The 18800-nt window shown below is 42.2% G+C and overlaps 1 protein-coding gene across 2 annotated transcripts in view; it reads right to left on the bottom strand.

Moving 5' to 3' along the window:
* The window catches only part of cntn3a.1 (contactin 3a, tandem duplicate 1), a 77423-nt gene extending 59046 nt beyond the window's left edge, over window positions 1-18377 (bottom strand). For both annotated transcript variants that reach the window (XM_086109628.1, XM_086109637.1), the window contains exons 1-2: window positions 18061-18377; window positions 4022-4165 (exon numbers count right to left, since the gene is read on the bottom strand). In XM_086109628.1, coding sequence (XP_085965754.1) covers window positions 4022-4076 — 55 coding nt within the window. In that variant the 5' untranslated portion in view covers window positions 4077-4165; window positions 18061-18377. The remainder of the gene's footprint in view (window positions 1-4021; window positions 4166-18060) is intronic.
* Between the last annotated feature and the right edge of the window lie 423 nt (window positions 18378-18800).

Raw genomic sequence — 18800 nt, 5'->3', positions numbered from 1 at the left:
TGTTTGGTCACACCACCCAAATTCCTGTGAAGGCAGCTCTTAAATGGCATTTCTGCTGGGATCATCATTGCAACCTTTGGCATAATTTTGAAAAAGGAAAAGACAAATAAGAAGGAATTGAGTCATGGGGCTACGGTTGAAGGCTCTGTTCACACTGATGCAAACACATTGAAACTATTTTTTTCCCCCCCTCACGGGATGCGATGTGGAGATTCAGAAAAGCTACAGGCTTATCTACCTGTATTCAGACTTTAAATATCTATCTACAGCACGTGATGGATCAGCCTGAAATCAACAGGCCGATTTTTTTTTTGACCTGAGAGAATTTCATTTTGGCAGCCAGGTGCATTGTGGGAATGTGTCTGACAACTCGCCGGAGTTGACAGATTGTCACCTATTTGAAAATGTAAGTCGGGGTTAAGCCAGAATCTCAAGGCAAGACCAGCCATGAGCACCCCTGGGCTGAGAAAGCAAAATGATGAAAAATCACTCTATCTGGCGAGTGCACTGATCCAAAATCCTGACAGAAAGTCCGCCATACACTCTAGCAGGGCGAAGATGGAGGTCATTATGAAAGATTCTTTCAAGAAAAATAGGTCACCTCCATTCTTATCTGTCACCTGCTGTACAGATTGCGATAATATGCCGTCATTTCACGAGGCTTCTCAAACAACGAAAAACTCAGCTTGCCATCGTAGGTGGAAGGAAGGAAAGGGAGGCGAGCCAGTTTGGGGGCTGAAATAAAAACTAATCTCAAATTCAATACTAGCTGACAGCAAATGAATACCTCCAGCTTACCTCAGCATGAATAAACAGGCACATGGGGGAGTCGGCTGTGGGGGAGTTATCGGCCATTTGAGAGGTCCCAAATCCATTCGTTTCAGCTCAAGGTTTTATGCATCAAATAAATAAAATCCCATCTTACTTTGAGAAGCATCTTTCCCCAGTGTCCGGGCCGATAACAGACACCTTTGGGATCTCTCGTCCAGCGATATACTGTAGCCTCAAGCACATTTAATCAAAATATTAGAAATACTGGAGCCAACTTTTTTTTTCCAAATGTATTACGTTCATATTATTACAACTATTGGGAAAGCAGCAAACAGACAAACACACACACACACAAACACACACACACACACAAAAGACAATGTCCAAAAGAGATTAAACGTTCGCTTTGGAGTATCGCCACCGTTTACGATATTGTCTACAAAAAGAGAAATTGGATCAATATTCTCCAAGCCTGTCGCACGACGTTAGCGCAAATCAAAACGTGTACATGTGAAATGCAATAATAGCCCTTTTATGAAGGGCCTTCAACAGCAGATTCATTGGGGACACATATCATTGATTCGAATTCATTCCGAATGTGCGGCAGCGGGACTACAAAATTAAAGCTATTTCTTTGGTTGTCGTTATTTCCACGGACCGCGTACATAAGCAGAGAAACGTGCTGCTTCAGGAAGGACCATTTGTCAGCGGATTAATCAAATATACCTTGCTTTTATTCTCTTGACAACGGCGAGGAGGTTATTAGCTGTCAGGTACAAGCTACCAGGGGCTATTTTCATAGTCACATCAATCAAAGTGTTAACTTTTTTTTTTCATCCATTATTTTGGAGTGTTTTCTGAGTCACAAATTGGTCACATTCATTTGTGTAAAATGAATGTGACCAATTAGATTCATTTTACGCAAATGACGTGGAAAAAAAAGCTTCTAAAATAAATCAATCAATTCCTGCTAGTTCCTGTAAATCGCAATGGACTGCAGACTTATGCATCACGAGACATGTTGATTAGAAGTGAAATGTGCACGCAAAGCGAACAGACCGCGATAGGAGGTGCATTCACGCGGAGACGACTTCACATTGAGGTTCAAAGAAAAAGTGCTGAGAGGCTTCACCATGTTTTGCTCGGTCAACGGCCTGAATCAATACAGTATTTAACACAATTATCTATGTTGATCCACAGTGCAATATGGGATTGGTAATCACAGGGCTGCGTAAAGATTGTTTTACGGTTGCTGGCTAACTCCATCAATTTTGTTGGCGTAGCTCAGACCCAAACTCCATTCCAGTAATGTGTTCTCACAAAAAAAAAAAAAAAAAAAATCCTTCAGGAGAGTGAAGCAGCAGGATGTTTCAGGCTGCAACCAACCATGATTTCAATAATTGATTATTCTGTCAATTTTGAGAGGCGATTTCACAAATTAAGGAAGACACTGAAACTGACCTTTATTTGCCTCAAAATAGTTGCGATAATATGGCTGTAGCCTTTTTCGCTTCAAGGTTCAGGAAAGGTAACTGTGCACGTACGGGTCAAACTGTATCCTCCAAGCTACTCCTACATCACCTCTGTGCTCCCTGACATACACAAACACACATTCACTAAGCGCCCCTGGTGGGGGGCAGATTGAGGAGGGTTAACTCCCGTTGAACTTTCAATGGGAATGACTTCCTCCTGGCTCATCTGCTCGCCCACATACCGGGCTGCCTGTCGGATAACCTCCCTCGAAGCAAATACCTGACATTATGACACTGTGCTTTTTTCGACTCCGTATTGTGCTCATGCATTCTAAAATACTCTTCATGGATTTCTTACAACACCAAGGCTTTGAGGGTCTGAATATATTCCGCTATCAGCAGGCTCCCGCCATGGCCAACTGTCCAAACGTCTCTCATATAATGTAGCAAGAGAAATGACATCAACCATAATTACGGGTCTTTTGTCATTCTGAGAGTCATTCAAGAAGAGAATTAGGGTGTTTTTTTTTCCCCTTTGAAAATTTCCACAAAGTAGAATCGTGATTAAAAGTGAAAGGCAGCTCGACACAGTGTATTTCCTTACATAAGTAGCTGCGCTTTTAAGTAACGTTTTGAATTATCAACGTCAATGTGTGCAAATGAAATATGTGAATTTGTTTCCTGCAGTGACCTAAATATTTTTGGCAATTGGTCAAACACACACACACAAAAAAAAAAGTCGCACGTACTGTTCATGCAGTATATATAGTGAGTGTTTGCAAAGAGCGCCCCATTTAGAGTATCAAAAAGCTTTCAAAAAAATTGCCTTTGACAAGAAAAAGCATCCTATAATTTGCGCTTAATTGCCAAGACTGCTTTTTGTGTCCAGTGTGCCGCACTGTCATGAATGCTCTCATTCAAGCTCTTCATCTGGGAACAGATCTCTTCGCTCTGAACGGTGTCCAGATTTTTGCATTCAATTTAATGCTTTAAGGATTTAAATTCAGAGATGCACATTAACGGTGCATATTCTACTTCTTTCCTGACGCGCTGTCTCTTCAAGACACTTTCACGAACACATCGTCTGATTGGATTTACAGATAAACGGTGCTAATTGCCAAGTTGGCAAATGGAGGTGTGTAAATCCAGCGCAAAGGGACAAAGTGATGGAGTGAAACACACAGATGCTAATTATTTTACAGTCCAGCCGCTAGCGGCGAATCTGGAACAAGACAACATGAAAGATTAGTCATTCTTTAATATACCAGGCTCATGCCGCAAATCCCTAATTTATCTTGCTCTCATCCTCCAACTCCGACATTAGCAGAACTCACATTTGACCCTGAACATTTTGTAAGAGACGCAAATGAGGTCTCTCATTAAAAGCAAGACCGGTGGAAGGATTTCTCTACGATTCGCCATGCAATCGCAATTGGGGTAATGATTGAAGTGCCCTTTAAAATGAATGACCACATGTTCAATTGCAAGACGGGGATGGTGTTATTTCGGAGAAGCAGGTCTGGCAATTTTTCCCTAGCAATGCCCCAAAACGTAAAAAAACGTAAAGGTAATGCTGCTTGAAGATGCCAGTGAGAAGACATTCATATCATCCTCAAATTAGAGGGATTCTTAGGAAGGCGGCGGGTCCCATAAAACCTAGTTTCCTCTGACTTTCAAGCGCCAACTATTCAGAAGTTTCAAGAGCTATTACCAATCGATGAATAACAATTCATAGGTGATATCATACAAAATATAAGATGGTCGTTCAGGAGGCTTACCTGCCAGACAGTCCAGCAATGACAGCTGCAGTGCCAGTTTCCACAGGAAGTCCATTTTTGTGGTCTCAGGTCGATGTAAGCTTGAATCCAATCCTAAATTTCTTAAAATCCTGATTTGTCCTTTTGAGTAGTTTCACTTGTCCCCTGTTAAAAAGAAGAAAAGGATGGGGAGACATTAGAAGTTAATTCAAAAAACAGACGGGCATTGGACTAAACTCGCTTCATTGCCGATGAGGAAGATCAATTACCATATTTTCAACACTATAAGGCGCTTTGCAGTATAAGGTGCAGCTTCAATGAGTGCCCTATTTTAAAACTGTTTTCATATATAGGGCAAACCGCATTATAAGGCGCATAGAATAGAAGCTACAATAGTGGCTGCAGTTGCACTATGCATCCACTAGACGCTGAAGGGAATACCATACAATACAATCCAGGTTTATTCACATAGTGCTTTCACAACCATTGCAGGAAAAAAGCACTTTACAGAACACTTGAAACACTACGTCCGGAAAATCAGAATATTGATCCATAGATATGGCGCAGCGGATTATAAGGCGCAGTCAGAAAGAAAATTGAATGCTTTAAGGTGCTCCTTGTAGTGCAGAACATATGGTAGTTACTTTTTCTTTGGACACACAAGTAGCCTTGTTAAAAAATATATATATACTGGTATGTGTTTTCTCTCAATCGGATTTTCTGTTTGGGGTGGGCATAGTAATAAACTCATTGGCCATAAACAATCAATTGTGTGGAATTGATTGCCCTGACAACAGAAGCAAAATGTGCATTATTTTTTGCATTGCAGACCGCACTGTTCCTTCAGTCTCAACTAGTGTGTGGCTTGAAGACATTAGATAATGTGTAGTTGCCTCCGAGCAGACTTGCACCATGGCACATCTCTACTCAGTAGGTATTTATATCACAAGAGTACATTCTGGAAAAAGGACTTGAACGCTCTGAAAATTCATTTGAAGCCAAACAATGTGACAATTACTACCGTTATATGCATTTAGAGCTGGCAAGTGTGAAAACGCACCCAAAAAAAGATTAGTCCAGGCAAAGACTACAAAGACGGAATCAAGGCTCAAGTGTGCTTAACGTTGCATATCAGGGATCATGTCTTCAAAATAAACACGAGAAGGGATTTCAAGCTTGTACTGAAACTTGCTGAGACAAAACAAAAGGCAGACTGGTTGTCAGACATGTAATGAAGCGCTGGACGTCTCCTCAAATTCCTCCAAGCTGCAGTCAGAATATCTTTGCTCGAAATCGCTGACAGCAAAAAAAAAAAAAAAATATATATATATATATATATATATATATACACACACACACACACACACAGTGTATATATTCCCAATTCCTCGGAAGAGTCACATTTTCTTAGGGACTAATTTCTGAATATCTTAAGGTCTAAAAATAAAAGTTGCCATGACAATGAGACACATTCCTGCTGTCGCTGATAACAGTTTTTTTGTTTCCGTATTAGTTGAACAAATCCCAAAACATTTGACAGCTCCAATATGATCATTAACGATTTTTAAAAAAATAGCAGATTAAATATTTGTGCATGAGAGGCTGGTGATAAAGTGAGAAAAGATTAAATGGCGCGAGTAGATTAGCTGAACTGACTTTCGCTGCAGCGTTCAACTGGCACAGTTTTCTATGACTGCACACAGTCGGTGCGCAGAATTAACGAGAGAGGTGAAAACAATAATATTCGGGAAAGTCGATCAAGAAGCAAGCGGGGAAAAAAAGAGACGGCAGAAATTCAACACATTCAGAGGTCACTTTGAAAAGTAGAAGAGCATACAGAGTGAATACATCTACGGCATTCCTGACACATTCACATTCAATTCACTCACTTCTGAGTCGAGCAAACCATTAAAAGGCAGCACGTTTACCCCATAAATCTCATTATGAAGATTAGCTTTGGAGTGTCATTTTTGCTCCAACATATCCCGCGGTTAGTACAATGCCAATGTCGTGAGTAAATGTTAGCTTTTAATAATAAAACACAGAGACTTCAAATCACCTTTTTATGCTCTTGGATATTTTTTGCAGTGCTTCTGCTTCAAGCCGGAATAATTGCAAGAGCTTTGCTGAATACATATGCCATATGTATTCAGCAATGTAAGAAGAGAGAAGGACTTGAAATTGAACAGAACCCGGCACTGCGGTCTCATCCATTTTCTATACAACTTGTCCTCATTAGGGTCGCGGAAGACCTGGAGCCAACCCCAGAGGACCTTGGGCTGGGGTGTGTGTACGTGTGTATTTTATATATATATAATATATATATATACCCCCATCCATTCATTTTCCGATCCGCTTATCCTCACAAGGGTCGCGGGGGGTGCTGGAGCCTATCCCAGCCGTCTTCGGGCAGTAGGCGGGGGACACCCTGAACCGGTTGTCAGCCAATCGCAGGGCACACAGAGACAAACAACCATCCACGCTCACATTCACACCTCGGTACAATTTAGAGTGTTCAATCAGCCTGCCATGCATGTTTTTGGAATGTGGGAGGAAACCAGAGTACCCGGAGAAAACCCACGCAGGCCCGGGGAGAACATGCAAACTCCACACAGGGAGGCCGGAGCTGGGCCTACCGGGCCGCCCAAAAGGTGTGTGTGTGTGTGTGTGTGTGTATATATATATATATATATATATATATATATATATATATATATACACACACACACACACACACACACACACACACACACACACACAGAGTGATCCTCGCTATTTCGCGTTTCGTTTATCGCGGCCTCGGTTCGGTGCATCGTGGATTTTTTCAAACATATTCATAAAAAAAATTCATAAATAAAAAGTGAAAATGCCGCAAAAAGTCCGCAAAGGTCCGCAAGAGGCAGTGAAAGTCAGCAAAACAACAGCAAGTCACATAGAGCAACATATACAGTCCTACATACAAGTGTTTACTGTATTTCGTTATTCATACTCTAACCTAACCTAACTTATACATGTTTAAATATATTAGTATATAGCATTAAGTAATGTTAATTACTACAAACATCCATGTGTACCATTAAGTTTTGGCCTTATAAATATTATTTATACTCATACACACGTACATATACCTATACGGGGGGGTTCGCTATTTCGCGGATTTTCGCGGGTGGTTATAGTCCCCATTAACCACGATAAAAGAGATTTTACTGTATACACCCACACACACACACAAACACACGCGCGCGCGCGCACATACGATCACGTCCATCCATTTCCAACACCGCTTATCCTGAGCAGGTGGGGGACTGAAGCCTATCCCAGCTGATTTCGGGCTACACCCTGAATTGCTCATCAGTCAGTCGCAGGGCACATATGGGGACAAACAACCACTCAAGCGTGTATACGTACATCTTAAAAAATGCTGAAAGAAAAAAAATCTCTGAATATGCAAATCGATGGACGCCAAAGCACAAGTATTCAGGGTTCCGCTGTCATACATAAAATAGTGTTGGCTGATTATTCCACTTTGAAGACACAATGAGCAAATGTTGGGAAACCATTGAGATGTCCCTTTCAAAAGGCAAATCTTCTCATCTTGAACAGCAACCTTTTGATCGCCATTAGTGAGCAGGCTGGCAGACATGAGGCATCAGTTCGTTGGTGGATAAAAGACATCATTTGATCCAAAGATGCTGACGAGTGGCAGATGGCAGATCAGGTACTACAGTGTCCACAGCACTTGTTTCACATCATCTTCAGTGATTTCCCTCATCTTCGTCGAGGGAGGCACATTTGACCTCGGGGAACATGCTTTTTTATTTAGATTTTTTTTACTGTCCTAGAATAAAGTGCAATTGTACTACATTAGGGGGCAGTGGCGCTCTCATTGGCAGAGTGTGCGCAAGGAGCATTCGGGGTGGCCGGGGGGGGAGGGGCGGGGCAGGAGATGTTTTCTTCTTCCTAGGGGGGGCATGACAGAAAATAATTGAGAACCACTGCATTAATGCAAGATTAATCAGAATACTGTTTTTAGGCTTGTGGGGCCCAAGGGCGTGGTGGCCACTGGGAATTTCGGAAGATTCCCGAATGGCCAGTCGGTCCCTTTCCTCGTTAATGGTCATGGCCATGGTCAAGAAAATATCATTTTTGTGCTATTTTAACAATCTAGAGTTAAAATAACTCTCCTACCTCTTTTCCTCCTCTCATCTATCGGCAGCAGCTGGAGCTGACAAACAGCAAATTATTGTTCTGTCCGACAGTGATGCCAGTTGATTTGACCCTCTCAACGACAACTGATTACTCTGCTGCTCTCATTTTTTTTTTCAGGGCTCAAAAGTGTGTTAATAGAAAGGTGCTGCTCACTCAGATGAAGATAAAAATCCACACAGAAATACTGGGCCGTCGTATAGACACACATTCTCGGTCTGGCGCGCACCCTCAAGCACTGAATCATGAATGAGAGCAGACACCCACTCGCTGCAGATACGAGACAAGACTCGTAAAAAAAATGGCACAAGATGCTGCATCTTTTATCACCTGAGCTGTGACTTCACTTGATCTGCAGACACCCGCTTGATCAGTGTTTTCCTCCATCCCGCAGCTCTGAGTACCTGCAGGTTATTTAAAATGCATTTTCTGCCCCCGCGCCCATTGCCATGCTGGTAATTGTGAAATTTCCCTTCCTGACCCCACACACACATGAATCAAAGCACTACAGCAGCAGCTCCGTGGCAGACCGGTCCAGATAGCAGCATCTTATCAGATTGCGTCTCGGTTGCGAGGTGCTATGAAACTAAATGACAGCATTTGGGCATCATTTCAATATTTGGGAGCACCTTACAACATCATAAGACAGCCAGGGAATTATACGCATGCACTTTCACTGCGAATATTGTAGATCCACTGTACCTTCACTGTCTTGTCAGATCCTCTACCAGATCCGTCTCCAAATCAGAAAATGTAGACTAAAAAGTAAATTGATAATGCAGTTGGAGCACATAAAAGACCAGGTAAGCATGACAACATCAACATTGTGCAGACAGTGGAAGAATTTTCTTCACAGATCATAACACACAGACCATCCCATATTTGGCCACCCACATGCTTTTAGTCAACCCGGATTATTTTTCTTTCAAAGAAAATTCGGAACCACCATCGAACAAATCCTCAGAAGAACACCATATTTTGGTGGTGACAAGATCATGCCCCGGGCTTGATTTTTTTCAGCTGGAATTGTTGTTTCAGTCAAGGTGCACACTTCCAAACAGCAGCCAATTTTCCAACCTAAATCAATAACTAAATTGGTCTTGTGACCCAAAGAGGGCTCTGCAGAGGTAGTCCCTCTCTATTAGGTCAAGATGTCAAAATACACCCTGTTGTGTAATAGGAGGGGTGCGCTATATCATACCGTCAATGATAGGATTATTATTGCTTTTTTGTGGGAGGGGCCACGACACAAATTTGAAGTATTGCGACATTGACATGATAGGGGCGTGATGACGTATTCCATAAGGTTTTACATCATCACCTTTAGAATCTAAAAGTGTCAAACCCAAGGTCCGGGGGCCAGATCTGTCCCAGCACATCATTTTATGTGGCCCGCGAAAGCAAATCAAACATGTCAACTTCTATGATGCTTGCTCAAATCCGTACCAGAAATCTAACACTCATCTGTCATAAAAAAGAGAGATATTGTAAGCGTGTTCTTGTTCCCAAACCCCTCATTAGAGTAACTGAAACAATAGCTGAATAAACCATTATTCATGACTTCTTTATATGGTTTTGCAGTAATAACGGCCCTCCGAAGGAAATGGTAACTGTTCTGTGGCCCGTGACAAAAATGAGTTTGACACCCCTGCTTTAGATGAACACACGATTTTCTCTATTGCATAAGAACAATGTCAGCGAGTGAGAGCTGCACTGCAATGTTGACTTCATCCTCAAATATCTAAATGGGGAACTACCTCTGTCCTGTAAAGGTGGTTTGGCTACAAGAGGTCAGATATATACAGTAAAATACAAAGTACAATAACTTGCCAATTATGCAGTAAAACTGCTACCACTAAAGGAGGAGACACAAAGACTATATTTTTCAAGTTAAAGGCCTCAACACGTGGCCGAATATCCGCAGGCTATAAAGACATGTGAGGACGACATGAAAACAGCCCATGTTGTTCGGGAGTAAGAGTGCTCTCTCAACCGAGCGTTGCTGCGGCACTCATTAGCTGCACTCCTCTCGACAAAAAAGCAGACATGGTAGGAGATGACTGCGATTGGCTGGCAACCGATTCAGGGTGTCCCCCGCCTACTGCCCGAAGACAGCTGGGATAGGCTCCAGCACCCCCCGCGACCCTAGTGAGGATTAAGCGGTTCGGAAAATGGATGGATGGATGGTAGGATATGATTGAAGTGGTCCCGTATTCTTTGGCCAAAGAGAGGATGCCACTTCAAATTTCAAGGATTTTAAACTCTTAATAAACAAAATCGACCATAGATACACAATCTGAGGGAGAAAGCATTTTTCCATAACATATTTGCCTGTGATGTGCAAAGCATGTGCCAACAAATTGGCAGCTCCCGGATCATCGACCGGCATGTGGTAGAGCCGAACCTTTGAACCTTATAATCAGCCTGACGGGTCATTAAATGTGCAGCAACTGGACACAACAAAACTCCTGACTTGAAACCAGCTATTTTCTCAAGTATCGCACAGGGGAAAATATTGCAACTGGTTTAAAGCAACATGCCATTGAAATGTAATTTTCCTTCGTCCGAATAGGCTGTGTGTATCGAAATTAACAGTGCAAATATCAATGACATCTGATTCCCTGGAAATAAAAAGTTTAAACTAAATAAAAATAAAGACATATTCTCGCATTCTTTTCAATGAAATGTGCATGTAGTGCCTCTCCCAGACTTATTGGTACAATGGTACATGGGGCATTTTTGGACGGAATGATCAATATAGTCAGGTTAGGCTAGCATAGCTAATGGCAACGTAAGATGGCCACCGGTGGCTTCGCTTCGCCTGACTTTGAGAACGCGGCATTATTCGTCCATTCATCTACAAGACCGAGGGTACGCTGCTGTGCAGAGGCAAATATCAAGGATACATCAGAGCAAAAATAAGCACCTTGAGTTGAGTTTCATGAGCAGAGGGAACAAGTGCAATAAATACAGCCATCTCTGCAGTGCGACCCCTGTCTCTCTGCTGTTTGTTTGGCGACGGAATCCCACCGTTGCAACTGATGACAGGCTGCAGAACTTCATGATTCCAACTTTAACATCCTGGAAGCGTGGAGAAGTAGTTGGGATAATACTGCAAGACCCAACCAGTTCATGGTCCAACCCAACACCGAACCCCCACCTGGCTCAACGCTACCCCGGAAAGCCTGGGTACGACTCAACCGCCTAAGAACTGGGGTAGGCCGTTTCAACGACAACATGTTCCGATGGGGTCTCATCGAATCACCACTCTGCGACTGTGGACCAGAACTCCAAACTGCAGAACATCTCCTCTACTACTGTCCCATTCATCGACCACCAGATGGCAACTTGAACCTCACAGCACCTAATGAATCTGCTGTCCAATGGCTGCAACGTCTGGACATTTAACATCGTAAAGCTGCCCTCATACGCGAGAAGAAGAACAGGCGCTAACGGCTAGCCATTGAAGTCAGCATTTATGGCCATGGAGCAACATCCCGTGCATCTCCCAAACACCCACCAAACAGCTCTCCAAAGACTGCACTGCCACAGAGTTATGTTTAATGCTGCCTAATGAGGCTTGTTGGTGAACTGGCCTCGTGTGACAACAAGTTATATACCATATACGCTACTGTGTAACTCATAGCATTCAGCCTTGTTTGGGGAAAAAATATCATCTACCATTGTTACCAGTGTTTTGGTAAATACAGAAAAGACGAAAGACGTCGGATTACTTGTTAAAGGTAGTAGACGTAAATGACTCCACATTTTGATGTCAACAGTCTGAAAGAGTGGCTGTTCAAAATGATCACTTTTTAACAAGCCAGGTTTTCTCAAGTGTTGTTTTAGCCGGCTAAAATTGGTCAATTGCTGGTATACCTAAAAATATGGTCAGTGAGATTATGCTCAAAACTTGTTTGTAGTGAGGCTTTTACACGCCAACTAATTTCTGTTCTTCACAAACAGCTCACCGTGGGAGCCAATTGAGAAAAATCCAACATATCCACTCGCCAAGCCTGAGACTCAAAGAGCGGCACAAAACAAAGAGACTAATACTGTTTTGATGTAAACCCACAAGCGGCGCGTGTCACGCATCACATGCCAGTTTCCTCATTTCTCCAGACAGGGGCGCTCTGCGTGAGTACTTGTCCCAATCCCCCCTATGACAAGCACAATGGCATATGTTGAAAGGTTTTTCCTGCTTGCATCTGCATGTCCAGATTTAAACATAATGAGCCGTAGCTGAATGATAAATGTAAAAAAAATTATTTGCTATTATAATAGAGCTGGGTAAATCCATTATGACATTGGTGGGCAGCCTTTGAAAAAGATTACCGATAGGCCACTAAATACACAACTAATCTGTATTACGACTGACGTGATAGTTATTTTATGTGCGATAAATATCTCGAGGTCGATGCAGCTTTTTCAATCAATGTAATTACATGCCTTCAAGAGACTTCATAATTGCCGTTATAAATAAACTGGAAAATTTTTCATTGTCGTTTGATATTCCAAATAGGTTTAAAATTTTAGCCTGTTTTTTTTATTTTTATTTTGGAGAAGGTCCTCGGGAAGCTCCTTAAAGTACTCATTTTGAAGATTGCCACTTAAATATGCTGGCAGGACAGTGTCACATGTCGTGATAATCGAGAGAATAATGCATTGTTGCAGAGCAAAATGCATTCAGCTGCTACCCCAAATGAAACCATTTTCTCCGACTGCTGTTTGAAAGTGTCGAGCTGCTGAAGTAACAATATTTTGTCGTACAATAGTCACGGGAAATGCAATGTGCTTGTTAGTGAGCTGAATGCTGCCTGCCATCATTCCCTCTATAAGCCATTTCAGGATTTTTCTTTTTTTTTTTTTTTTTGACAGTTCAAAGTTCAGTTTGAAATGGTGCAGGGGAGAAATGTAGCAAGAGGGAGCAGGAACAGTGAGCTTTTAGATGAAAAGCTGCAGGAGACAGGCTGCAACTCCAACGTCTCAGTGAGGGAAGCAGTTCCTTTCACTGAGTTCTGCTGGCACACTCGCAGGAGCCATGTGCAGCATCAGATCAGACCTCACTTTCTCACCAAATACTGGAAAAGGGGCCAATTACTGTCTGTTCTTATTCAAATGGAAATATGTTTCTTTGATGTCCCTCCAGGATTGTCGAAGTGTTTCCCATTTACATTTCCACTCCAATGAAATTGTTGTCGTGGAAGTTACAAGATAGGAAATGTGCCGAGATCGTCACTAAACATGCATTCAAATGCATCGCCATTTTTTTTCTTTTGCATGTGCCTTGTTAGAAGAGGCAAAATGAGCAAGATCTTCCAAACCGTATTTCATGTTTTGGGTCAATTTATTGATGTTAGATTTGTGCTACAATAACAAGCACCTACGAGGAAATTTGGAGCGCAAATGTATGTTTTCAGTAGCATACGTACGCTGAATGAAAGCGTGGCTTCACCTCAACTTCGTTCAAATGAATGATTAGTCACCTTGGTGCAACTCTTTCAATAATATTAGACTGTGCACGCAACCACGATCAAACCCCTTCAGATGGATATGTGATGTCAAATTAAAGATCTTGCTCGCTCCGACCCGCTCAGGGTCGCATTTCACGGGCAAGTAAAAAATGCCCTCAGACAAAAATGAAGTCGCTCTACGAAAGTATTAGTTTGCAACGCTTACATTGTGTGAACAGTGAATGAAGGTTCATAGTATGAACCACGAATGAAGGTTAACGTAATCGTATAACGATACTGCTTTGGGCTGCAGCGTCGACCACAAATAAACATTTACGGTGCACTGCTATTTCATTTAATATATTGAATTTTATCTTTCAATAAAGGTTTTAAGTTGATAGAAAATAATGTCATTATCAATGTTGTCTAAAATGAAATACTTTTACTGTAAAAAAGTAAGTATATTGCCCAGCCCTACGAAGTGCATCATGTTGATTTGACCCTCTGAATGGCATTAAAAGGGCATTTGTTTCACTTGTATATTGAAATAAAATTAGCTAAATTCAGCCTTTTCTTTCTGGGTCCTTATTTCCAAAAGTCAAAATAAATAAACAAATATCAATCAATATGAAATCCTTATTTTGTGATATAACTTTCAGACAGCCCTAATTTTTAGGTACTTTTAGTACTAGGAACGTAATGGTTCATGGGGGGCTGGTTGGGTGTAACGCGGCCCATGTTCCTCGAAACAATTTAATGCAGTAATAAGCAACATACGTATCTGTTATTCTCCTTCAGTCCAGTTGCCGGTACTAAAAAGACAACCCCAACGTTATTATCAGTCAGCAACGAGACTACTACTAGCCATTTTTCCAGTCAGAATGAAGGATGTTCTGCTTGTGTGGTTCTTGAGCATGCTTTATTAAATTCATGGAGTCCGTGCTTGAAAGGAGATGGGTATTTTTTTTTCTTGCACTGAAGCATATCCAAAGAGAAGCCTTCAATGTTAGACTTAAAAATTAAAGAAATTGTTTAATCCCAGAAATCCACGAAGAACTGGCTGAGAAGGATACGCGCCACTGGGCTCAAGAAGGCAGCTGGGTAGGAAAAAAAAAAATGTGCCGAGGTGTATATCATGTCAATCACATGCAAGATATTATCATTGGCAATATGGATTATTCTGAAGCCTGTGTGGGTCACAAATATGAGTCCAAATAATGTTTGTGGCATGTTTCACTTTTTGTATGGTTTACCAGTAGTGAAACGGTACCAGGGAAGTAAAAAGCAATGAAGTAATAGCTGACAGGTAAACAACTTGAAATGTGTTTGCTTTGTATTAATTATCACAATGCTGTAATGCAACTCACTTGGATACCTTTGATCAAATACAAACATACATTTTGAAAAGTTCAAACACTTTAGAAGCCATTTTTGTCTCAGCCCACATTTTAGTTACCGTTTCCCTTGGAGGGCCATTATGACTGCAACCATATAAAGAAGTCAAAAATAATGTCATATAGCATGAGTGATCCGAGTGTTCCACTCAATTTTACATGCACAATAAATACGTTTCTGCATTTTATGATAGCAATCGTTTGAGAGTTGGAGTCCCAAACTGCTCTTTTGTGTTTTACAACAGTATGTAACCGTATTTACAATTGAATGAATGGATATGCGCTCATTCCATCAATAAAATGCAGTGAGCAGGTACATAGAGTGCTCTGGCGTCGACGAATGGAGTCAATCGGGAACGCATGCTCAAAATGTACAGACACCAGCCTATTTGAAAAGCAAATTGCCAGTTAAGTTAGAGCACTGTGGCAATTATTTATCACGTTAAGTCATTCCTTACGAAAAGGATTTAAGCAGACGTGCAAATTGCAGGCAGTAAAATGGCTTGATCGACTGCATACGTTTGTCCAGGAAGCGTCTGTAAATACCTGACCCAACACATGTCCCATATCTGCCGCTTGACATGATGTATTCCAGCGCCGACACTTCCGTCATTTATATCTTTCTATTCAAGACACACGTCGTGCTAGACCAGGGGTGGGCAAACTTCTTGGCTCGGGGCCGCATTGACTTTTAAAATTTGACAGAAGGGCCAGGTCAGCACGAGCTATGGTACATTAAAAAACAAAAAAAAACTGCATTTGTTGACAGTCCATATCAAACATCAACAGAACAAAAGCATGAACGTACTGTATTAATATACTTTTTTAAAATGAAGACAGTGTTGTTGATGACCTATTTTAGCCTGTGCATTTCTGCAGATGGGTTGTGATCAGACCAGTAGAAGTAGAGCGATACAGAGGTCCTAGGTGGTCGAAAAGATCCCACCCCCCCCCCCCCTCCCTGTGTTCTGCAACTTCAAATCAATGCGCCACCTGGCGGTGAAATGCCTGTCATTACAAGTCCAATTGAAATGAATGCAATCATTCACATCGAACCTTAATTGTAGACCGACCTTCGGCGGGCCGGATTAAAAAGACCAACGGGTCGGATTCGGCCCGCGGGCCGTAGTTTGCCCACCCCTGTGCTAGACCCACCTGACACATGGTTGCTTTTTTTCCACCCTCCAAGTACGGGTATTTGGAAATAATGGTATCATCTCATTTTTGATGGCTAAAATACACAGCTTGGTATTGTTAACAGTACAACAGTACCATCTTTACCCTTCCCTTAGAGCGAAAAGAAAAACTGTTCCAATAAAAGTGTTTGGAAGATATTATCCAGGTTGTTTTGATTTTATCACTGCCCAACTTTGAAAAAATACCAGGATATAAACTGTGTATCGCGTATCGCCATTCAGACAAAAACAAATTGTGAAATATGGCTTTAGAACCATACTGCCCAGCCCGAGTAGATACTTTATTGATCTTGTAGGAAATTCTGCAGTACCAAGCTTGCTTCACCATATGCTTTATCTCCCGCTGCCAAAACAAAACAAATCTGTCAACAAAATTTTCATTTTGGAAAGCAGTTTTGGAAGGGTTTTTTTCAATTAATCAAAGGGTTCCATGCCTCATATCTCATAGCGTGACCAACATGTGTATGTGTGTGTGTGTGTGTGTGCGTGTGTCAACAGCTGTTCAAATGGTAATGTAAAATAAAACTGAATGAGTCGTAATCACGGAAAATATATCCAGAGCAACAGACCTTGCCCAAAATAACCAAGTACTGTACTAGCCCAGAGCAAAAACTCTCTGTGGGGTAGTAAATGACCTTAACTAAATTTAGACGATAATCCCCCACCATCCAAAATATGAAGTGGTACTCCAAATGTGCCACAGAACAGGGCGATTAGCAGCAATTTAATCTGACTTTTCTTTTTGGTATTTATTTACTAATGGTGTTTTTCCACTTTTCCCGCACTTCTCTACATGCTATGTTTTGTTTCATCCTCCTATTTTGAGTACGGTGACATCATCACAAGTGAGTCAATAAAGGAGATGCCCAAGGAGATGTAGAAAATTAGTTGCAGAACGTAGGATTAAGAACAAATTTATCTTTAAAAAAAAAAGGAAAAGGAAATAGATTTCAACCTCAGTATTTATAACTATAACTATAACTACAAAAAGCCTGACAAAACAAACAAACCAAAAAAAAACCTACATTGCCGGAGGAACGTTATTTTTCTCAGCGATCAATTCTGACTTACATCGAGCACACTTAAAGGCACCATTTAGATGTGCAGGCATCCCGGTGGATTACATGAGAATAACTTGCAATAAAGTTGCTGACATACAGGTCTCGGACAATCCGAACTGCAGTCAGGCTTGGAGCTCAGTTCAATTAAAGACTTGGAGAGATGATGAGACCAGACTCAAGTTCAATCCCCCTCTGATTACTGACGGCAAATGAGTTCTGCCTACAGCACTTTAGAGCAAAAGGTGGATTTGTGACCCTTCACAGAAAACATGATATGTAAACAAAGAACAATGTCAACAACCTCTACCTATTTTTCTCTGATGATGCATGGGCATGCAATTAAAGATGCATTTATTTATACAGTGTGTCCTCAGGCTGTCAGTACTCCCTGTGGGATATAAAATGAATTCTATAAAACACTCAGTACCATTTTTTCCCATTTCTTTTGTATGCATTGTCTGCATATAGTGTGCGTGCAGAGGAGAAACTTTGTGTGTGTGGGGGGGGGGGGGGGGGGGGGTGCGTGCGTCAACCAGGCACGGTGAGAAGCACTTGGTTTAAGGTACCAGTGAGGTGCGCCCAGTCCAGGGTGTACCACCCACACCCACCCCGTCGCCCAAAGTCAGTCGGAATAGGCTCCAGCACCCCCGCGACCGAATGAGGTGGTCTCGAAGACTGATCGATGGATAGCATGCAATCAATAGACATAAACGAACGGTGTCTTAATTAAATCCAAAATCCAGCACTTACCCGCGTATGCCCGAGTGGATGATGTTTGTCGAGTTTTATCCCTCCTCGGATATCCATGTTGTGCCGCGCATCTCTTTTCAGCCTGGCAGCCTGGCAGCAGCAGCGCCGAGTGTGCAAACAAACTCTTCTCACGCTTCTTCTTTTCCCGATCCTCGGGAACGCAACGAACGCTCGCTCCCTTCGTCTTCTAATTCTGCTTTCTGCTCTGCTCGCTCCACGCACCGGCACTGGTGAAGCACCGGACTCGTCCGACGTGACGTGACGGAGCCCAGCAGTGATTGTTGGAGGTTGGTTCCTCCACTGCTCTCTCACAGCGCACGTCTCGCGTGTTTGACATGTGTTGGGGGTGGGCTCGCTCGCCGTCTGACGTCGGGCACCAGTGACCGAGCGCGTGTTGTGCGGGACGACTGTCACTTCCTGTGCGCGCGCGCGGGACGCAGAGCAGGAATTCGTGTTGCATTTTTACGCCGTTTGTGTGTACAGTATTCATTTCTCTCCCCAAGGCCGAGTCTTAATCCTTTTACCTCAGATAACAAACTACGTGAAGTTTCTAGAGAGGGCTTCTCCTGTTACCATATTATTCATTATTTAAATAGCAACAATGTAGGTCAGGGTTTCAAAGTTCTAGTTCAGGGGTGTCAAACTCATTTTAGTCGCGGGCCAATTTGGAGTTACGTCTTCCCTCGGAGGGCCGTTATAACAGTGAACCCACAAAATTATTACTTGTCACAACAAATGAA

Source organism: Hippocampus guttulatus, chromosome 1 (genome assembly GCF_054856545.1).
Source record: "Hippocampus guttulatus isolate MCC_2025c chromosome 1, RoL_Hgut_1.0, whole genome shotgun sequence".
Taxonomy (NCBI): domain Eukaryota; kingdom Metazoa; phylum Chordata; class Actinopteri; order Syngnathiformes; family Syngnathidae; genus Hippocampus; species Hippocampus guttulatus.
Note: the sequence above shows the minus strand (reverse complement) of the source record. Positions and strands in the feature narration are given on the sequence as shown.